Here is a 24362-nt window from a genome sequence, read left to right as displayed (position 1 = left end):
TGCTCCTTTTATACCCAATCATGACACTCCCCTGTTTCCAATTAACCTGTTCACCTGTGGAATGTTCCACAACAGGTGTTTTTTGAGCATTCCTCACTTTTCCCAGTCTTTTGTTTGTTTGTTCTTTTTTAGAACGTGTTGCAGGCATCAAATACAAAATGAGTGAATATATATATATATATATGAGTGAGTATTCAATTGAATATAGATGGAAAGGATTTGCAAATCATTGTATTCTGTTTTCATCTACGTTTTACACAATGTCCCAACTTCATTGGAATTGGGGTTTGTAGCTTTGTTTCCGTTATGTAATGTAACTTATCGATAGTGTGTTATTAAAGTTTCAAATTTGTTTTAATCAAGAACATTTTTCTATGGCGATCAGTGTTTATAAAGCCCAGCCCTACTGGCAGAAAAAGACTGATCTTTTAGTAATAAAAAAAAATGTCAGTTGTTAATTAGCTTTTGGATTCATAAATTCAGGTATAAAAACTTAATTTGACAGCTGCTGTAACGCAGGTTTATTTTTAGAACTATTTCAGGTGATCGGCCACGGTCTCCTCTGCAGCACATATGACCTCTGGGCCTTTCTCCAAAAACCTCAATTACAGCCTTAACAGACAAGCACACACTCAATTTCATACAAAATGCCTGTCCAAATCATTATCGTACCATTCAGTCTAGGAGAAAAAAGTGAATGAAATGCCAATGAGGTGAATGTAATTTGCAAATTAATTTACATTAGGAGTGTTCTTGGATCATACTGGACGCACCTGATGTGGTTAATGATGAGGCTGGAGGCGGGAATGAAGAAGTCGTCCACCTTGTCGAAGCGTCTGCCGATTGGCTGTGTGTGAACGGTGTGGTGGGAGACTCTTCCACTGGCCTGATTGATCACCTGGTGAACACCAATGAAAAGGTGGTGGGTGTCAAGCATGTGAGTGGTGAGTCTGTAACTCATACGTATTTGTAGCTCACAACCACAATGGAGTAATACTTTTCATGTAAAGTAAGAGTTTAATTTCATTAAAACCATGAAATACACTCAAAAAAACACGTAATATGTTGCTCTCATGTTTAACTGTGCTTGGGTGCACTGATGTTGGAGCTTCACAGTGGGAGTGATATGTGCTGTTGTCACTGGTGTCTAAATAATACTTGTGCATGCAAGTGTGCAGAGATGTGATTGTGTGTAGGCAGGGTTTGCTTTGATTGTGCCACAATGCACAAAGCAAATTGCCACAGACCAAACCCCGTATTATAAATTTCTGTGCAGGCGATGACGAGCAGGTTTTTTTTAAGGAAGTAAAAAAACAACACTCGAGCTGAATCAAGATCTTATACAGACATATTTATTGATTCTATTCATGGCATGATCTTCACCAGTAAGTATTTGGACGGCTTCACATTTCAGCTGTTCTGTATTCCTGCACACTAGATCTAAAATAAATTAGTAATGACACTGTCATTCAATTTGAGGGCGTTTACATCTATATTAAGTGGACAATGTAAGAATCAAAACCCTTTCATTGTCCTGCTGAAACATGAGGAGATTACATATACAAGACAATTTGTTAACCTAACATGGATGTGACTACAGTTACAACAATAAATTGGCCATGCTGATATTAGCTTATTGCAGACACCATACATCTCCTTTATTTACCTCAGCGCCAGAGAGAATGAGGCTTTTATTTCTAATTTCCTGTTCCTCAGTTAATGCAAACTGAACTTCCTCCATGTTTTCCTGTTGATTGATTAATTCAGTATAATGTCAATTCCCACAGCACTTATTCCATCAATAAAGCAAGAGTCATGTCAAGAGTTCAACTTTGCCTTTTTCTTCGAAAGATGTTAAGATACCATTAATGAAACTGTTGACACTTTATAATAATGGTACATGAAAAATCATGACTACATGCAAGACTTCATGCATGAATTCATTCATGTGGTACTTCATGAACAGTAATGTCAGTAATCAGTAATGTACAAGGATTAATAGTATATCATGCATGACTTAATGCAGAAAAAATACATTAATTAATGCATCAATTAAGGTATTTTATTCATCATGGCTTATGATTTGTTAATGATGTTTATGTCTTCCTCAAAAAAAACTGACCAGTCACAGCAGTGTACATATATTCTGAAGAAGGGTAGTGTTGTAATTATGGTTAACTAAACATCACTTCTTCATCACTTCATCATGTTTGTGGCCCTTCAAATAAAGTGCTGACCTGGTCCATCTTTAACATTGATGAATGAGATATGATTAATGATGGCATAACATTAAATGTATTAAGAGTTAAAGGAGTGGGTTGGCAAAATAATACTGAGGTCAGGACAATGACACAAAATAAAGTATACTGCAGATGCATTTTTATAGTTTATTCACAACAACATAAGGCACTTAAACAATAATGCCGAGAACAATGCTCAGCCAAGTAGGATATCTATGAATTTTACTAACTTCTAAGTATCTGACCACCAGAAATGTCTTGACATTTTTTTTATTTGAGGGGTCACAAAGATGATTGCTGCATATGCCACTATTAATCATATCTCATTTATCAATGTTAAAGATGGACCAGGTCAGCACTTTATTTGAAGGGCCACACACATGATGAAGTAATGAAGAAGTGATGTTTAGTTAATCACGATTACAACACTACCACCCTTTCTTTAGCCTGTCACTTTAACTACAGATTTACCTATTAAGAAGACATGATCATTTATAAATGAAGAAATCAGGATGACTGCATTAAGTCATCCATTTGATACTTATTAATTCTTATACATTACTGATAGTTCATTAAGTACTACATGAATTAATTCATGCTGTTTCATGCATGAAGTCGTGCATTAATTCATGATAATTCATGTACCATTATTATAAAGTGTTAACATGAAACTTATCACCTCCTCCACAGTCTTCCTTTACAATAAACATTGTGTGCTCCTCCCTTTACATGTACGTTTTTAATGTGAAAAAACACGAGTTAGTTTTGTTGATGGTAGCTTAACATCGTTCACAAGTATGGCAAAGAAGAAATTAAAATGAAAACATTATTTCTGTTAAAAAGAGCAACTCAGAGCAGCAGAGTGATGAGTATTATATGATTATGTTGTACTGATGGAAAAGTACATTATACTACTATATCATATCATGTGAGCTGATGTAGTAGGCTGCATGTAATTCCATCCCCCTCAGTGTTTATTTTTGTTACCCAGCCTTTATTAGTGACCTGACTTTATTTGTTCATACTGGCTATGGCCCAGCTATTATTTGAATACTGGCTTTTATAGAAGAATGATGATATGTTACATCCATGAGGGAGTATATGTCAGTTGATAAGTAACATGAAATTGCCATCCACAATGGCCAGGGATTATTGATAAAACAACTGAGTAAATCAAAAGCATGGTCACAAATCTTTTAAAAATGCTAAAATAATTAAGTAATAATTTTTTATTGGCTGTTGTGTTATGATGTATTATTTTATTTGTGGAATATTATTCTGACTACAGATGTGACCAAACAGCACTTTACCCTCATTCAGTAGTCATTGTTTTTATTTCAAATCCAATGTGCTGGAGTTCTGAGCTAAAACATTTGAAAATGTGTCACTGTCCAAATTCTTGCACACGACACTAAGTGACTATTAATTGCCCCCTTATCAAGCAAAACAAACAAATGAACAATTAAATATCCCAGGGAGGCTGCAGTGATTAATTCCACATTCATGTCATAATGGCGAAAAGAGGAAGAACAGGACATTTAATTAGTTGCAATGCCCTGCCAAGATGGGGGTTATACGTTTATTTACAATATACTGTATGTGTGTTGCTATGAAAATGTTATTTGTTTGTTGTAGGTAGAATAAAGTATATAAGTGTAAATATGATCATTGTGCAATTTGTAATGCTCTGAGGTCAAAACAATTAGTCAATGAATCGGCCTCTATTTTGATAATCCATTTATTGTTTGAGCCACTTTTTAAGCAATAAAAAGTTCAGTTTTATGTTATTGTAAACAGAGTTTTTCTTTGGTCGGACAAAATGAGCAATTACAAAGACACCACTTTGGGTTTGGGGAAGTTGTGACGGACATTTTATTGATAAAATACACAGAATAATCAACACAAGCACATGTACTGGCCCTTGAATGTGTAATGTTCTGCCTTTAAACAATTTCACAAGGATACAACTCTGCAGATTAATAACTATCATTTAAGTGTAATAAATAGCGAACTGTGCACTCACCTGGAGAGTAGGCAAGTTCTTCTCCATGTCTCCCCAGCTGAGCAGCCACACCTGGTCGTGAGATTTGTCATAGTGAAGCTTCACAGGATAAGGGTCTGTGCTGACCGTCTGGAGGGACACACACAATCAAATACAACCAAACTGAGCCTTTAAAGACAGCAGGGCCACAGAATAAGAATTCAAGGCAATCTAGACTTTGCTTTTGAAGAGATCCTTTTTTGATGTGCAGTGGTAATGCTTCTGAAAAGTTTTCCTGCATCAGGGGTTGACAGGAGCAAGTCTTCTTTTAACAAGGCAGTGCAGAGGTGTGCTTTTTATGTATAAGGTGCTTTTGGTGTTGAGCTGCATTTCAAATCAAGTGGTGACAGACACAATTGCTTTATCACACTGAAGTAATTGCTTTCGGTCTTTATCCGTTCCTTGACATGCGGGCGCAATATTCCAAGTCAGAACAATAGATGAGTCACTTGTGACAAAGAAGCGCTCCTCTTGCATTAAGTCAACCTGAGTGCAGATAGACAGCCACCTCAAAGGGAAAGCACCTGGGAGAAGATAGCATGCAGTAGCTACAACCTCGCCCCAACAATCTTTTTTCAAGAAAATTACTGCATCCCTGTATTCCCACAATATCCTTTGACTGCAGCTTACTTTCTATACTATTTGTTTTGCCAAACAGCTCTAATAATATTGTTTACCTAGGCAAAATATATATTGTATCACTGAGAGTGCAAACAGCTCCTGAGAGGGTTATTGCAAATAAGATGAGGAAATCTGTTGAAATCTAACTAATCTCTGAGCATGTAGTCATCGGAGAAAACAGGTGCTCATGTTGTTCTTTTTCTCTTGACTAACAAGTTCTTTCTGGCTGAGGAAGATTAGCGAGATCTTCCGCCAATATGTTCGTGTAACTTTAGTGCCAGATCTGTCAGAGATGAAACGCGGAGAGCATTACAGCACCTTCAAACATTTGTCTGTGTGCACTTTGCAATTAATCAGTTAGAACATTCAAAATACAATCTGCTCATTAAAAAGTCTTCACTGAGCATTTCATTGGTTACAAATTTCAAAATGCAATTTGCTCATTATTATTACTTTACGCACGTCAATCATATCAATAATTCTATGAGAAAATGGAAAGCAGTGAAACCTGAAACTGTAAACCAGAACTCGTGTCTCTCTTAATATTTGAGACAAGAGACGGGTTCAGGTGGTTAATTAACAACTGCTAATATAATGCAATGAAGTTAAACCTCCAGGCGACTGAATAATGAGCTTGTAGCAGTCTCTGGGACACCAACCTGCTTACAGGCAAGTCCCTGAGAGGCTTGCAAGGTGTACACAGCCATCACGGTGTAAGAAACATCTGCAGGGATCTGAGCAACCCTGGATTAGGTTGACACACCCAAAAGCCCACTGACACTGATGATTTAACTAAATGCTGCTCACTAGAAATGGGCTAAAAGTTGTCAAGAAGGAATTGTGCAACTCCCTGAGTCTGCCTCGCAAAATAAAATTCCCTCAGGAAAATAAATGGTGCTGCAAGGTGGCAGAGTGCATGAGGGATTGCTTCTCACACCATCTGTGAGGAAAACTGCAGTTGCCATGTTACAATATCTATGAGGGGGTTGCCAGGTTACAGTATCCGTGAAGAGGTGGGTCTCGGGGTTACTTGGTCACCACATCAATGTGGCAGTTAAGTGTAGGTCTTGACTGTAGCAATGTGTACGAAATGGGTCAGGTCAGGGGTAAGCAGGTAAACTAAAGGTGAGAAAACTGATCTTAAAGCTGGAAAAGCAGCACTTTAGATCATCAGTGCAAGTGGAAAAAAACACTTTTTCTGGTATTTGTGGTGTTCTTTTGTGTCTCTGGTGCTTCCACACACATACAAACTTTGAAAAAAATCCATCCATGCTGTTTTGAGTGAGATACGGTTTCTGAATGTGTCCTGCCTTCAGTCTCCGGGTGAGCTGTTCAAAATCGGCACGGCTTGTGAGGAACTGGCTAACCGCAACCGTTAGCTCGTAGCGTTAGTGTTAGCATGCTAACGCTAATGCTAACGCTAGCATGCTACATCGTTCTCAATAGCAAAGCACTGCTACAACACACACAAGTTCACCATAATCTACAAAAGAACTACTTACATGTGCGCCCTCATTTAGAAGTCTCCCAGCTAATCCTGCCTTGTAACTGACTGAAGGTGGAGAAACAGCCTTTCTTTTACTGTCTATGGAGCTAGCTAGCTGACATGATCTACATCTGAACTACTGCACATGTGCGAGTGCAATCAAAGATAGTACAGAAGAAGAAGAAGAAAAGAGGTCTCACTCTGTAGCTAAAACAGAGACCAGGTGAAAAGAGGATCTGCAGCAGTGAGAGAGAGCTGTGCAGTACAACAAAAATATGGTGTTTATTGAAAATTAAACCATGTAAACCTATTCTGGTACAACCTTAAAATACAATTATGAACCTGAAAATGAGCATAATATGGGCGCTTTAAAGTGCTCATATTATGCTCATTTTCAGGTTCATAATTTTATTAAGAGTTATATCAGAATAGGTTTACATGGTTTAATTTTCAAAAAACGCCATATTTTTGTTGTACTGCACATTGCTGTAGCTCCTCTTTTCACCCTGTGTGTTGAGCTCTCTGTTTTAGCTACTGAGTGAGGCATCTCACTTCTGTTCCATCTTTGTTGGGAGTCGCACATGTGCAGTACCTAGGTAAGGACTACCAGCCAGTCAGAAGCAGAGTATGAGGGCGTGCCATTCTAGCAGCTAGGCGAGCATTATAACTTGTGTTACAAAGTGACGCACGTTCGTCACAGAAGTAAAGGCTGGACTACAATAGAGCTGTTTGGAGCAGTTTGTGAACAGTGCTTTCTGTTGGAGATGGTAAGTCCTTTTGGGGTGGACTTTGGGCTTTTTCACTTTGTAAACCTATAACGTGCACAAAAAAGATATATAACACAATAAAGGAAAAGGAAAAAGCCAAAAAACATAATATGAGCACTTTAAGGCTTTGGTCAAGTGGGAAACCAACACAGTGTAATTTAGAAAAATCCAACACATGTTGAACCAGATGTCACAAAGTCCTGTAATCTGTAGTCAAACTAGGGTTGTGTTTGATAGCACTTTATGGAACCTGAATTCTTTTATCAAAAAAAAAAATAAAATAAAAAATTTGATCTGTAAACAGCTGTTGTTGGCTGAGAAGACAAACAGTTTTAAGTGGCAGCCTGATTAATGTTCACATCCTGTAGCTACAACTTGAAAATGAGATGAAATGTTGATTAAATGTAGCTGACACATTAGAATAACAGGTGTAAGCCTATTTACTTTGACACTTTAACACAACCTACTTGATCCAAATACTGAGGTCCTGATTCAGAACTAGCATGACATTTATCAATTAAACCGGCAAAACACTGGCTAAACATTAATGAGTCAACTGCCTGTCAAACATGTCTTGCATGCGGCCTCCTACCGAACATTTGAAGCTCGCCAGGGTCAGTATCAGCACACCACAGCACTTACTCTTGCGTATTAGTATCCTACTAAATTATTACTAAAGTAGAATATTTTAAGTGCAGGCATATCTAATGTGCAAGCTGTTCCCAAAAAGGAAACAGTTCCCCATGCACTTTGGGTAAAAATTAGAGCATGTGGAAGAAGTAGTCCAATGCTCTCAAATATTTGAGTTTCTAGATGAAGGACAATGTATTGTATCAAATTGAATCCTGAGTCGATGATTTAATGAAAAAGCATGTCCTCCATACTACAAAATCAAACATAAAAAATACCCATATGAAGTAAGGATTTATATTAGGGAGTTTTTGGTATTATAACTGTTTGACAAAATAAGTCAAAGAGAAGGGAAAGCCACTCGCCTTGTGTAACCTTTTTGGCATACACAGAGGCAGAAAAACCTTCACTTTCACCAAACAGGAAAAATGTATTTCTCTGTGTAAACTTGTTAACTCCTACCACATCACTTAAACATTGTTGTAATGTTGCTGACACAATTGACATGAACCTGGTTTTCCAATTTATCCTGAAAACTACCTGAACAGCCTTCTGAGACTGGATGTCAACTATGAGCACTCGGTCCAAGGTTGGCTGTGTCACATAAATAAACTTGTCCTTGATGTTGACCGCTGATGACCACACACACCTCTGAACCTCCTCTCCTGGTGAGGTGGGGCACACCTCCTCCTGGAAGAAAAACAAAAGCGCACACACATTCTTGGTCAACTAATTGTTTTTCATATCACAGGGAAATGCATCTCATTAAAAAACAATTAACTTCATCCAGTCGTTATTCTGTGTTGTTTACCTGTCTTGTTTACTTGCATTCTTATCTCCCTTGCTGATGTGAGTTGTGTTATCTTGGCAACTTAAATAAATAAGCTTTGCAAGGTCCTGAAAAATCTCTATAATCGCTCCCATTTGTCCATACATAATCCACGGCACAAAGCCTGCAGACGATATGGCTGTTCAACTTTCAGTCCTGGCAGCTCTCGCCTCCCTGGCCAACGGTAACCTTAACCGGCCTTCTACCTCTGGAGCTTCCCCCCCCAGCCCTCCAAGCCTCTGTGGGGCGATTTAGGGAGCTGTTGGCCAGCAAGGATGAATGAAGTGCTCCGGAATTGCAGGATGAACTCTCCCTCCCATATTTACAACCGCAGAGGCAGTCCATGACAGGTGCCTTCCCTACAGGCTAACTTCTCTCAGTTAGAGAGGCATTAGGTATAGTATGGACTTCATTGAACTATATGAGGGGGAGCAACAGCATTGCTGCTGCACACATGCACACACACACACACACACACACACACGCACGCACACACACACACACACACACACACACACACACACACACACACACACACACACACACACCATGTCCTCTGCATTTTATCTGTAGAAACTCAGGTTCATTTGGATTAGACATGCAACAATACCATCTAGCAGGTAGGTCGTTTGATGCAGAATGCTAAAACAATGACAGTGCTTTGGCGTTTTTGGGCTTCAAAACGAGGTTTTCAATTATTTGTAGCTGTAATGTCTTTCAGTGTCCAGTTGTAGCACAATCTGTCAGTGTTTTTGATCTAAAATAGTTTGACTCATTGGTATTGAACCCTGTGAAACCCCTGCAGTCCCACACTGTAGTCATTTTGTGCTTCTTGGCTGTAAATATATCACTTATTGAACCTTTTAAGAGGTGAGAAATCGAACATCTGATGCCCAGCTGAGGGTGTGAACGGAGGCGGCTATAATCCTCCCTGTGTTAGTGTGTTGCATATGTCTGTATGTGTGTGGGTGTGTATTATATATGTGATTTATGTAGTAACTGACAGCTTCTAAAGACTGCAGCAGGTTTGTTTTTTTCCTTTGTTATGGAAATGCTTTCACTACATATACAGCACAGTGTACATGTTTCATGTATACACTAAAATCTTTACTATATACGACTGCACTGGTACCACACTAGGAACAAGAAACAGAAACTGTAAAAAAAAAAGAAGGAAAAAAAACACTAATGCAAAATGTTTCTTAAAGAGATGCCCACTCTTTTCACTTGTGAAAACTGCAGAAAACAGTGGAACAGCAACGTCCCAAGTGTCAAAAAGAGACAGTCGACTCTTCACACTTCTATTCTTTCAAGGTGTTTCTCTAAGGTTTCAATCCAAACTGCTATAAACGTACACAGTATGATATGGTGTTGACTTGAGAATATTTCAACATGATATGCTGTTTAAATCGTACTGTAGATAACTCAAATTTTTAATTTACACGTAATAACATCACATTTTAAGATACTGATTCACCAGAAAGGAAGCAAAGTACATCATATATTATACATGAGGGTCATTGACAGATTTGAACCTAGATTTTGTTTTCAGAAAAAGGTGTAGATTAGTTCAAACAGGTTGTGTTTACTGCCGTGTTGATCACCACAGTAAATATGAAGTTAATGGAAAAATTAGGAGCTCAGAAAATGCTTCTGGTGAAAGTGAAGAATGTGGAGAAAGTGCAAATTAGCTGTTGATTATGTTACTGAGTCTCTTTGATTACATACAACAAGAAAACTGATTACCCTACGAATGGTATTTTGAAAATTCCAACTATGTTTTAATCAAGTTTTACCTGTTTAATGTATCGGTTTTAATTATCAAAATAAACACATTATGATTGTTTTTACCAACCATACAAAGCCCTGTGTACATGTTACATTACATATACATATCCACAATACCCTCCCTATGTTTAACTAATAAAAAGAACCATTTAACACAGGAATCGATGCAATGCTGTGGCAGCGAGAAAAACATGCTTCTTCTCGGCTGCAGTGGGAAGAAGAATCAAGATACTTTCTGGTAGGAATTTACCACAATTGGACATCAGTGTTCTCCTGCTACTGTGTGTATCACACTTAACCACTGTATATGGTAGTTAAGGATAATGGATTGGCTGCACGATTACCATAAACAAATCAATCAATGCTCTTTTGCAATGGTGAAAACGTGAGTTCCATGCTGGGAGCGGCCCCATGTGCTCACACAGCAATCCCCCATGACAGCATTGGAACTGCCATCACAGCGCTTGCAGTGATTGATATCCTAATACAAACACACCTCTCAGAGGAACGCTTGGCTGATTGTTGTGCATTCATGGCATCGCTTTATGTATAACAGCCATCCAATAAGCGCGGGGGCTCCTGGATGAAAAGCAGCGCAGAGGAAAGTGGCCATTCGAGAACAAATGTAAATCTAACAGGTATCAGCAACCTGCTTTGAATATTTTGCTGCTTGAAGGCTTTGGTGATAAACGGTGTCGGTGTGGGGGAGGCTGCTGAGCGGTGAAATCCCCTCTGAATGCCTGTGGTCTGCAAATTAACAGGCTCACTGCTGTAAGGTGGCCCCCTGTGTCCACTGGGCATTGATTTCTGTAGCTAGCAAGAACTAGCCTGAAGAACATGTGACTATCAACCACTTTAAAGCTGCACTAATCAATAGTAGTATGTTAACAATATAAACATTTACTATGTGTAATATGTAAGGGGTTGCCCGTAATGAAGAACCTCCTGAAATATATCATCCAACTCAATTACACTGAACTCGACAAAGCCTTTTACCATCTTTCAGATCATTATTTTGGTTTTACAAATTTACTGTTTTGGTTCAGTCTGACCGCTAGTCTATATCCACGACGTTCCACTTCTGGGATTGCTCTGTTTCTGCCAGAAATTCCACTGGATGTCACGCTTTTCGCTCAGCTTTCTTTGTGTTGTAATTTTAAACTCTGGTGGATTAAGGAGGACTATGGTTAACTGCTCCTCAGATCTTTGCAGGGTAAATCCAGACAGCTAGGTAGACTATCTGTCCAATCTGAGTTTTCTGTTGTAAGACTAAAACAACTTTTAAACGTATACGTTCACCAATTTCTCACATCCCGGAATGCTGTGTGGACTAGCCAGACCTTTCTCCGCAGTGCTGTGGAGGAAGATTTGGCAATGCAAGACTATCTGACTGCTGATCAACAGCAGCAGGCAGCTGTTTTAGGCAAAAACAGCTCTGTTAAACCCACTGTACAGCCACATTTTTCCCTCAGGAGGTAGTGAGAACCGAAAATATACAGCTGTTAAAAGGAGAGTTAACATTGGAATCATAAGGTGGACAAGACTCCAAATGCACCGCCTGCTGTAAATAGGATTTAGGTTTGCTGAAACACACAAAACAACTTTTCATAAAAATGTTATAATTTCATAGCACTGTTTTTGATGGCTGTCTGTTCCCATAATTATGTTTTCTCTATTTGTTCTGTATTCTTTGAAAACCAAGTATCTCCAAAATGTCAACTTCTTTTCATCAAAAATTGGTGTCTTACTCACCCTAAAAAGCTATTATTGTCCAAACCTATCCAAACACTCTGGGATTTCAGTAAAAAAAATCAATCATGATAACTTCTCTGCACTGTGAGTAATTTACAACTATTTGTCCATTCATTTGACAGGGAATAGAGATCATACAGGTGCTCTCAATAAATAAACAAATGCATCTGGGTACAAATCAAATCTGTGTGCACTTATATCTCAGCTGGCAACATGGTGTTTGGAGACTGTCTTTTAAATTCGCAGGTGCAACAGCAAAGCCTTCTCTTGGGCAGGACACTAAACCTTTACCTGCTTGGCTGCATTTGAATAAGAATCTCAGTTAAATCCCTGTGCAAACTATTGACTGCTAATGACTGATTTTAGTAGCTGTTACTAGGACAGGCAACAGGAGGACGCTTGTCAAGGCCAGCGTATAATGAATCACATGAGTCACACATTACCACATTTTGCTATTCATAAACACAAACCACTAACTGTTTACTCATAGGAGTTCACTGTTGTCATTGCTTCATGGTGGAGAATGTACAGTTTTTGGATTTATGCCTGCCAAGGTCTCGCGACCCCATTGGTCGCTCCCTTTAATACTTCTGTTTTATTTTCTGGTTCTTATACAAGGTTTTCTAATGTAATGAAATACAATGTGGCAACTGTGGTTGGTGTGTGAGTCCTTGGCAGGCATAGCTCATTAGTTTTTTGGACTTGCCTCGACAAGAAAGATATGTGTGTTATTACCACACTGATTCTTTAGAGACACATTACAAATGCTAGTCTGAATTGACAAAGCTAGCCAGAGGGTCAAAGTCTTAAGGAATAATTTCAGGGTTTTAGAAGACAAAATGCTGTTCATTTTTCTACCTAGATAATGTTTGAGTTCTTAGGCAAAATATTGAACATATTGAACAAAATATTTACATATTATCACCTCAGAACCTTCAGCAAACAGTTGCTAGTTAAAATTCTGCAGACATTGAGCAACATTAGCAGTCATTTAAAGTTGTGTTTCTGGCCACGCAACACATTTAACACATTATTCAGTCCCGCCAGGATTTCGCGCCAATTCACGCAAATTCAACCAATCACCGTGACTTTGGTGTGACTCGCAATTTTGACCAATCACCACAACTTTTCCGCAAATTAGACCAAAAGTTTCCCGCGAATTCAACCAATCCCAGCAGTCCCACGTGCCAGACTTTACGTCTGAGTGCCACTGACCAAGCGGGAGTGAGAGAGAGCTTGTTTCCGATATGAAAACGAGACTCGAACATCTCACATTTACCAACAAAACATACAGGGAAAGACCGTGCAAAACATTTCAGACAGTCCTGCCAAACTGCATACATTTTAACATCAATGTACTTGTGTGATGTACAAGTAATCAGTCCCTCCAGGATTTCGTGGCCTTTTTTTTTAGATTGTTGCGGCCCAAAATGCCTGATTTTGTGGGTGCTTTTGTAAAAAATTGCGATAAAAGTTGCAATGTCTTTTGTATGTTTGTTGCAATGAAGTTGCGGGAGACATCGAAAGTTGCAAAAAAAGTTTTCCTAGTAACCTTACCAAAAAGGCTCAGGATGCTGCAAATGTTGGTATAATATGAAAATGGCTGGTGGATTTAAGACAAAAAATAATTTATTGAATGAATCAAATATGAACATATCTGTCAGTGGCTTGTTGATATTTACATTGTTAATTTCCTATCCTGGCCTGGGACACACACTAACGAGAGTAGCTGTCCTCAATTTAGGTCATCGTGTCGTCTCATCTCCGGTTTTTCCTGCATCCACCGTGTGTGTGTGTTTGTGTGTGTGTGCGTCAGTAGCGGGGGAACTGTATGAGCAGCAGCCCTGCCCCCGTCCACTGCAGACAGCCGACAGGATTGAAACAGCAGCCGCTGACATTAGAGTGAAAAAATGTTACAGCGTACATTGATGTTAAAATGTATACAGTTTGGCAGGACTGTCTGAAATGTTTTGCACGGTATTTCGCTGTACGTTTTGTTGGTAAATGTGAGATGTTCGAGTCTCGTCTTCATATCGGAAACAAGCTCTCTCTCACTCCCACTTGGTCAGTGGCACTTAAACATAAAGTCTGGCACGTGGGACTGCTGGGATTGGTTGAAGTCGCGGGAAACTCCGGTTATTGGTCAAATTTGCGGAAAAGTTGCGGCGATTGGTCAAAATTGCAAAGTCACGCTGATTGGTTGAATTCGCGTGAATTGGCGCGATCGCGAAATCCTGGAGGGACTGATTAGGCTGATAAATGTTTGAGATTCTTAACCAGCTAGTTGCAAACTTTTTCTGTCTGCTGTTTGGTGCTGGGCAGGGAGCGTACAGTGGGTTCATCAGATGTTTTTTTTCTTCCACTGTAGGCCATAAAACTAAAACAATACGCTGAAATACATTACAATGCTTTGTAGAGATAAGAGGAATTGCAGAATCCCAAACAGCATTTTGGTACAAAAACAATCACAGAGCTTAAAAGTCTACTGGGCGCTCCACTAACAGTGAGCAGAAGGTAAAGCTCATGATTTATTGAAACCTGATAAAACATTAAGCAGTTTTAATCAGTTTACTCTCATCATTTCTTACATGAATTTGCCACAGCACTGATAATGAGCCTGTAACTGAATTCTTCTCCATAACAATAATAGCCGAGGATCATAGGTATTGTACCAAACCAAAACACACTGATAAGACTGGGATTATTCTCAGAAACTAAGTTGAAATTTGAAACATCAATGACACCAAAACATGAATCTATATTACTGGTAAATTATCTGGGAAACTGCTGTGTTTTCTATGTTGAGTAACATTGAGGCTAATATCGGAATGAATCACTATGAAAGTGAGTCACTTGCACGACCACTAACCTGCAGAGCCAGCAGCTTCTCACTGGGCTTAATGTGTCGTTGTATCTCACATGCCACAGGCTGAATGACTTTAATACCGTCGTCATAGAACACATAGAACATGTTGCCAATGCCGAGACCTGGAAAGGATGCAGAAACAGCCCTGTTACACACAGTACACACCTAAAAATAGCTTATGAGAATGCACAGTGTGCAACGGAAATAAGCCTACAACATTATCTACTTTCAAAGCATCAAATCATTTAATCCCTCTCATCACAGTTCAGTAACCCTATTACAAAAATTCAATTAACTCAGTTTAATGAATGCTATAGTGAAGCAGAGGCAGGCAAGACGTACCTTCTTCTCGCCACAAAATGTTTGCCACTGTGAGGGAGAAAAAGAGGAAAGCACAGTTGAAAATCAATGTAAGAATCAATAGGGTCCCTCTGTGAGAGCTAACACCCAAACACTTACTCCTATTGAGGTAAAGAGGAAACCAGACTGCATGAAAGTTTTATGGAAACTGTGTCTCTGACACCTAGTGCAACAAACAATCGATAGAGCCCTCTGCTTGGAAATCATTTGATACAAAACACTGGAAAATGGAGTGCAGTCAACATACAAGTACTGTAAAACAGTTTATGATTTTTGATTTGATTTTTTTTTTTGTGAGGATGCTGCAACACAAGTATGCAGAGAGATGTGAAATAGGTACAAAATTAAATATTAGACATCATGTCATCATCCATCAATATGAGCTGTATGGATAAGCCACCTTAGACATGAGACCATGACCATGAGTAGTCCACAGGTTTCAAGCTCAGATGATTATCATAAGTCATTAGGAGGGATTATGAGTGTTCCTTCTTCAGTGGCAAAACCAGTTCCGGCTCCTATAACAAGTAATTTCTCATTAATTCACTTAGAGGTGACTAATGATGTGAAATGTCAAATGTAAGCCACATAACACACTGAGTGCTTTAATGGCGACTGGAAACGCAGATCAGCTGTTGGCTTTTAAAGCAGCCACTAGGCACTGAGAGAAAATATATGATTACTTAAAATTGCATGACTAAAGAGTGATGTGGTAAGGAGAACATTTTAAGCCATTATAAAATTATTTTCCATGCAGATTCTGCTACTCAATCATTCTTATCCTCCACCACACCAGGAACACTACTATCCTCTCACACTGGCTTTTTAACTGTGACCTTCTCTCTCATTGTTCATCTGTCCCCTGGTCTTCCCTCTGCTTTCACCCCATCTTCCATTCAGGCATTTTCAGTCTACAAACCAATCTCCAGCCCAATTCACATCCGATTCTAATCTTGCCTCTATTGCAGTGCTCATTCCCGCAGCCTCTTGCTCGGGTGGACAGATGCAGAGAAGAAAAGGGGGGAAACAAAGCCAACTAGACACCACTCTGCCGTTTGTCAGCCTTAATCTTTCAAAAATGCTTTGTCAAGTGTTTCCTGTGCACTCTTGCATACCTTTTAGCTCATTAAAAGTTACACAAAATGAGTGGGGTTTATAGATAGAGAGACAAAGAAGGAAGGGCAAAATAAAAAAAACATTACAATTTATTTGAGATGTGCCAAAAGTGGAAAATGGAGAAAATGGAAAAGATGATTTGAGATGAGATCTTGTATGCCCCGGTCTTTTCCAATAGCCCACAGTATTGATGCTATTCATCACTTGGCAGAAAGACTGTGGCTGTTCTGCGCATACAAGGGGCCTATACATCAACTTCATCATCCATATAACAAAACAAGCTGGCTGCCACTGTAGGCGGTGAGTTCACTCTTTCTGGCCGTAATAACTGTGTTTCCACTGGGCTCCAAACATTGGGAACACCACGCTCACCAGCCAGCCTGGACTCTGCAGTTCCTTCTCGTCAGCAAGGTTTCAAAAAATCAATTTGTTTACAAGAGCTGCGACAGTGGGCAAAACAGCCTGTGGTGTTTACCATAGCATCATGGCAGAAGACAGCGGATGCATAATATAGGTAGAGTAATTGGATCACAGTAGAGGCAAATGCAAAATGTAACTCAGGGCGACTGCCTTGGGGGTGCAGGGTTTCGCCGCTCTTTCCAGAGATTATCCCAGAAGTTTGTTGAAAACTTTGACCCCTGCAGTGTGTTTAAGTTTTGCTTTAATTATAAGCACCACACAAATAATGTATTATTGACACACTGTAACTGTTGTAGTCAGTTACAACGAGGAAGCAAAACATGAATGAAACTAATTGGGGAAAAATCCTTCAGTTTTCTTGCTTTTTTTTCGTCATCTGCATTGGTACAAAACAAATATCCTTTTAGTGCAGTGAATAATAACATGCAGGGGCCTGTTTCACAAAAGCAGAATATATAAATCCAGGATAACTGATAAAGCGAGGCTTGACCTAGTCTAATCTGTGCATCCTGGCTTGGTGGCCAAGCCAGGCTGAGGAGGAGCGACTAGGTTGAGCCAGGCTGAAGTAATTCAAATAGATGCACGTTCATGGCTTTCCTCAAAAGACCACGAGGTCGATCACAGATTTACTGATGCCAAAATGGAGAATACGCATTGCACATACTTTATACAGAGTGAGCAGCAGCTTCTTGTGGAAGTATGATGACGTGGAACACATTATTTGTATAAAAAGAAATATATATATATATATATATATATAATATATATGTAATGAAACAGCGAGAGAAAGCATAGCAGACGATCACGGACCGACCGCGTAAGTAGCCTAAATACATACATTAACTGACCACTGCTCTGAATTGAAAGAGTCATAATCATTCCATTCAAGGATTAGGCTACTAATCATTTGCACTAATTAACAGTTGTACTCTTTGCCTTAAAAGTAAGCAGAAGATAATGTTACTCAGGAAATTTACCATGAAGATCAATTTTCTAGGCTAGAATATGATGCGTAAATATCTCTTTCACTCTGTTCCTCCCTCTCTCTCATGGGCTAAAATATAAATGTCCTAAGTCATATTAACTTCCACTGCTCGCTTTTAATGCAAAGTGTACAACTGTTCATTTTTGCAAATGACAAGTGACTCATTGAATGGTTTCAGTTTAGAGCAGTAGTTCATAAATGTATATTTTTATCATTCAGTCTGTCCGCTAGCCTATTATCTGCCACCCTTTTTCTCGCGTTTCTTTTATTTTTTATTTTTTATAGAGGACGAGTTTCCTTCTCTACACATTATATGCCTTGCTCCCTTGTATATATGGACATGGAAAATAAAGACACTGAAGAAATTGGACTAAAATCTAGAAACTATAAAGATAATTAAGTGATAAATAAAAAGTTTCCAACATTTCCCCCCCAGCAAAATATAAGGTCAAAAACCATTGAGGTGTCCTCTCCCTGTGGTTACATGAATGTACAGTAGCCTACATCACTAGACAGTTACTGGTCCAGTAAACTAAGACTATAATTTGGGAGGATTGTACAATTAGGATATGTTCTTTAAATTGTACAGTCCTCCCAAATTATTAGTTTACTGGACGACACAAATTGTGTGCTAAGAATGCCAAATACAATGCACATGGAAGCAGAACAAACATGATCCTTATTGTTAAAGAATTTTAAAAAAATTAATCAACTAAAATAATTCAAGGTGCATTGGTCCACTATAGAAATGTACAGCATTGTATGTATTGCCCTTAGTAACAGACTTCATTTAAAACACATTTGAAATTTTATCAGCCTTTTCTAATTATCTCAACAACTGTATATATATAAATATATTCATCAAACTTCTAACAACGATATGAACAGCAGTCTTCATACAGCAATATCACAATAACAATGACTGTCACATGAATAATTATAAAAATAAATAATGGTCACAACTTTAAATAATAACAGTACTTAAATAAACAGCAATATGTACCTGTTGTATTTTAATCCAGGCAGATAACAATAGGGTAAAACCACTGCTGGGTGATCAGAAAAGGCTTCAGGATTAAATAAATCCTAGCTGTTAGCCTGGTCAGGAGCAGGCTAGCTGTTAGCCTGGTCAGGAGCAGGCTAGCTGTTAGCCTGGTCAGGAGCAGGCTAGCTGTTAGCCTGGTCAGGAGCAGGCTAGCTGTTAGCCTGGTCAGGAGCAGGCTAGCTGCACAGAATAAATCTCCATGGTGATTTATGTGCCTCCGCTTTTGTGAAACCGAGTCAAGGCTAAATTCATCCAGGATAACGGGGAAATCCCGGCTTAATCCCTTATCTTGGTTTTGTGAAACAGGCCTCAGGGCAGATACACCACATACTGTATCTATACTGCAGCTATGCCAAAAATACTTGAGATGCATCTGCCAAATTTCACTTACTTCCAGGCCTGAATTAAGATGCCTCAGAACCCCCTGCTTTGGGTCTTAGCCACAGCCTATAAACCTAAAGATCAGCAGAAATTTGTATTTATCAATGGCGTCTCTAATACTTTCTCCGATTCTGCTCTCTTAAATGTTCCTTTTCTTAAATACATTATTACATTACATTTCCTTTAGCAGACACTTTATTCCAAAGCATGCATTTGACCATGAAAGTACTACATTTTCTCTTCAAAACTACCTCAAATGTTTTAATTTTCTCAATATTGATTCTCTGTATATACTGTATATAGAATGTATGAATATACACATTATTTTTCTGATCAGAATCAGGGATTACTTACCCTGAAAATGTTCTTAATTAGCTTTGTACTATGAGCAATGGGGAGCTACACTACCACACAATTGTTTGCAAAAGTTAGAAGAGTTCCAGGTGAAGTTGATTAGCTGAGTTTTTGAGTGTTAAACTCTTAAATTAATGGTACCTAAGGAGTTATTTTCTCCGATTTTAACTTTGGTAATTTAGTCATGCATATTTAATGTTATTAAGAAATACCTTGATTTGAAACCAAGTTTCCAGAGGCTTTAAAGGATAAAGCTGGTAATACCATATTTTTCTTAGCGTCAAGAAATCCCATTAAAAGACCACAACCGACAATGTGTCAGTCCAATTCTCAATACTTTCCTACTTCCCTACCCTGTCTTTGCCCATTGGTTCATACTGAAGACATTAATCTTTAAAAACAGGTGACAATATACGGCTTCTTTTTTTTAAGGCTCTGTTATTACCTAAAACATCTGGGCTTTGTAGTTTTTATGAAACGTTACTCAAACTGGAGTAAAGCGTTTATTTGTTGCTAGCTATTGAAAGAACATGTCACCCATTTTTTTGTAATTTGTGGATAACAATATAGCTCTATGGAACACAGGAATATGATAAATCAGGCTTTGGCTACACAAAAGTTCCAGAATCCCCTGGGGATCAACAAAGTATCTATCTATCTATCTATCTATCTATCTATCTATCTATCTATCTATCTATCTATCTATCTATCTATCTATCTATCTATCTATCTATCTAGACCATACTTGTTAGTAGGATCAACTCCTTGTTGGTTTTGGTCTATTCATATGTTTTGTAGATAATACTAAACCTACTAAAGAAGGATTCCACTGGAATCGTAATTTTTGTAACAAAAAGTAGGAATCGGTTCTCGATGCCCAAGCCTAGATGCATATATTTGAACGTGCTTAAAGATTGAGGGCTAACCTCAACAGCAGGTCCCTGGCAGTACTATTTACAGTCAGGTAGAATAAGGAAGCTTTCAAAATAACAAGACTGACTGCACTAGAGTCAGAGCTGGAAGCCTGTGGAGGATTGAAAACAGTATCATTACTTTAACAGGAAAAGTATTCAAAAGACTTAATACTTGGGAGAAAGATCCATGAGTTTCGGAAAATCACCAACAAAAACTGCAATGGGAGATATGGAGGGGTAACAATCTGTCTGAGCAATGAATATGAACCACCTACAGTAATGGAAAAGGTCAGGTTTCTACTATTTCAACATATGAACAATGGTTTTTCATTCAGAGTTACAATGGTTTGTAAAGTCACTTAGGGAGACTAATTCTATATAACCTTTTTGTTACAAACTGTTTCCTCGTAATGTAAAATAAATAATTTAATAATCCGTTTTTTACAGAACGCATCATCAGAAATATTTAGAAGCTGTCGTGTTGTAACCAGGGCTTAAAAGGTGTTAGTTTTACAATATTAATTTCACAAAGCCTTCAGCATGAAACTCAGTCGACAGGCAGTAGGCTTCCGACACTGTGGATAGCATCACTGCCTAGTTAGAGCTCCTTGTTGCTGACAGCTTGTCCAACACTGTGTTAAAGCCCACTGTGATGGGGAGGGACACCGCTGATGGAAACATGGACGCTATTTTGACATGAGCTGATCTTCTCTATTCAGAGAATATGGAGCAGACTGCATGGCGGACTGTGCAGAATAAAACAGCTTTGTGCAGACTTTGGTGTGGAGGACTGGTTCTCGTCCATGTGCCATTGAGGCACGGGAGATTGCAGGTTTTGTTCCAACCAATCACCCCAGAGCGGATTTCACTGATTAGATCTTACTCACTGCCTGAATGTGTGAAATCAAACAAAAGCCTTTGAAATGTTAAAACGTCATAAAAAGATTGTTTAGAAACATTGTAAAGAGTATGGAATTAAGGCATAGGAGTGTGTAGAAAATATAATTGGGTAAAATATAGAGAGCACAGAAAAGAATATAGAGAAAAGAAAGCACAGTCTATACAGTAAAAAAATAAAAGGCTAAAAATGTGCAACAAAGGGTATTTATTAAGATGAAATGATTTGTCGTTGAGGGAGGTTAGAGGGTTACTCATCAAGAACAGTGATCCAACAATTATTTACTAAATTTGGAAATTTCTGCCCTTAAAAATATATTTTTCCTAACAAGTCATTATGTGCCATGTGTACCATATTATTTTTATAAGAGAAAAGAGAAAAAAGGAAATTATGGGATTAATAGGATCAAATAATCCCACAGTTTTCCTCGTTTCAGGAAATGTCTTGAGATTAGTCTCAGTATATTCACACAAGACAGACCAATCAGATCTTTCAATTTCTCAAAACAACTTAATTTATATTGGAAACTGGTTAAATAATCTGACCCCATCTACAGATGGGATTTAGTAACAGACTCCTGATTGAGTGGAGATGTTTTGCAGTGCAGTACTTTCCAGCCCACTACAGTTCCAAGACTTTCTGTTCCTGCTGAAGTATGTAAAGGTCATACATTACTTATTGGACCTCTACATGAGTCAAGTGGTATTGAGTAAAGAAAACAGAAGAAGTAAATTAAAGAGTACATACTGGAGTCGTGAGTAAAATATGAAACAGTACTGTCCGCATTTTACAACCTGACGCTCACTACCTCATAAGTGTACGCTCACTGTTTATTATGTTACAAATGCATCTAACAAAACAGGCTAAAATGTAGGGTAGATTAACCTGAATGTTAGATTTACAGTCCATAAAACATGCTTAGTTGACGAAACAAACTGAGTCAAAGGTACTTACTGGAGATAAAGTAAACCGAATGAACTGAAGCTGAATATTTCAGTCATAATCATAATTATTTACTTGTCGGCAAGCTGCTGTAAGTTTGCAACTGAAGCTCATCCTTTAATTACCTCCCTTGACTGTTTGTCTCTCTGCCTTTGTTACCTCTGTCATATATAGGTGTATCCAATAATAAACTATATTTATAAAGTTACATTAACCTTAGCTAACCAGTCAACTATGAGTACCGAAATATCTAATGTAATGTGGTGAAGTCATTAATTAGCAATATACTGTAAGCACTGAAAACTTCCCTGAATCTCATTAAAGTCTTAATTATTCATAAGAGTTCAAGGGTAACTGTTACAGCACAATGAGCACTAACATAATACTAGTGCTGCTGCCATGTTGTGTCCTCTATGCTAATTACCTTTCTAATGAGAACCAATTAACAACGAAATAGCCACACAGTAAAACCTTAATCATAACTGCTCAGTATATCACCGATATAATTACAATAATAACTTTTATTGATACAATTCATGCACAAAGACAATAAGACAGAAAGGAAAAAAGAAAGTTACAGATGGAAAAGTGGCACTATAGAGGATGATTAATTAATTAATTAATGTGAGACTCCCTCTCACAATAACATAATTCTAAAATGATTTCTTGATTTGGTCCACAAGGGCACTACAGCAAAAGAGGGCAAGGGGTCTTGGCTATGTAGTGTACCGTATATGTAGTGTATATACTGGCTCATCTGCTTGAGCCAGTATATACAATGAAATACATTTACTCACGTTACTGTATTGAGTAGTTTTGTTGTGTATTTTGTATTTTTCAAATAGTTTTTTAAATCGTTATTTTAAAATGTACTTGATTACGTTTTGAGTGAAGTATTGTATTACAAATCCTATCTGTTACTGAGTAAAAAAAAAAAACTTTGACTAACGAAAACCAACTACACCAGAACCGGGCATTCTTTTTTTTGTGCAAACGCATGCTGCTTCTTCTCTGGTTGAAAGTCGCAATTAAAAAGAAGTAGAAGAAGAACTGCAATGTGTTGGAGGTCGGACCCATGGATGTATTAAGAGAAAGGTCGGAGCCCTGTGTCGGCGAGCCGCAAACTGAGTGGGAGACGTTAGCTGAGTGAGCTGTTATGCCACGTTCTATTTACCTCGGAACTCGGATTTTCAGAGGTCAAAGTCGGAAACACGCCCCCTGACCTCAAATTTCCGAGCTCAGAACTCGGACAACCTCGCAGTAGACCGAGTTCAAAATCCAACATGGCTGCCCCCGGTATCAACAGTTGTGAAAGCTGCAGCAACATAAAGTTATAAGCACTTCTGTCTTATTTGTGTCACTAAATCAGTCGTTCACACAGGAATGTTCAACTTCTATCTGTGGACATGTTACGCTGTTTGCATTCACAAAAAACGGCGTAATGCGTTGTTATCAACTGGTATTGCTAACAATAGCTAACCGGGCTAGAGCTAACGAAAACAATTTTAAATGGAACACATTCAACTCGGGTATGACGTCATTCCCAGCTCCGGCTTCCGAGTTCCAAGGTAAATAGAACGCGGCATTATTCCTCAAAAATGTCAGCTCGTGGGAAAGAAAGAGAGGTTGATACAGAGTGCCGAGTTTTTAACCAAACATGGACTTCTAAGTATTTATTTACTGAAGTCAAAGGTAAAGCCGTGCAAAGGATTATAATTTGAATCGGCACTACAATACTAAACAACATGCAGAGAAATACAACAACTTGACTGATGCAGAGCGGGCACGGACATCTGAAGCTTTGCTAGTTAAGCTGCAAATCCATCCAGAGATGCAGCAGACCAAACCAGCTTTGCGATATCCTACAAAATCGCTAAAAACAGTAAGCCATTTTCTGAAGGGGAGTTTATTAAAGAGTGTTTGGTGA

The 24362-nt window shown here is 38.5% G+C and overlaps 1 protein-coding gene across 1 annotated transcript in view; it reads right to left on the bottom strand.

The window, feature by feature from the left end:
* Positions 1-24362, bottom strand: part of fstl5 (follistatin-like 5) — a 101014-nt gene that overhangs the window by 18107 nt on the left and 58545 nt on the right. The window contains exons 8-12 of the mRNA XM_078260118.1: positions 15363-15389; positions 15024-15142; positions 8326-8475; positions 4264-4371; positions 774-898 (exon numbers count right to left, since the gene is read on the bottom strand). Coding sequence (XP_078116244.1) covers positions 774-898; positions 4264-4371; positions 8326-8475; positions 15024-15142; positions 15363-15389 — 529 coding nt within the window. The remainder of the gene's footprint in view (positions 1-773; positions 899-4263; positions 4372-8325; positions 8476-15023; positions 15143-15362; positions 15390-24362) is intronic.

The sequence above is a fragment of the Sander vitreus genome, chromosome 10 (genome assembly GCF_031162955.1).
Source record: "Sander vitreus isolate 19-12246 chromosome 10, sanVit1, whole genome shotgun sequence".
In the NCBI taxonomy this organism is placed as follows: Eukaryota; Metazoa; Chordata; class Actinopteri; order Perciformes; family Percidae; genus Sander; species Sander vitreus.
Note: the sequence above shows the minus strand (reverse complement) of the source record. Positions and strands in the feature narration are given on the sequence as shown.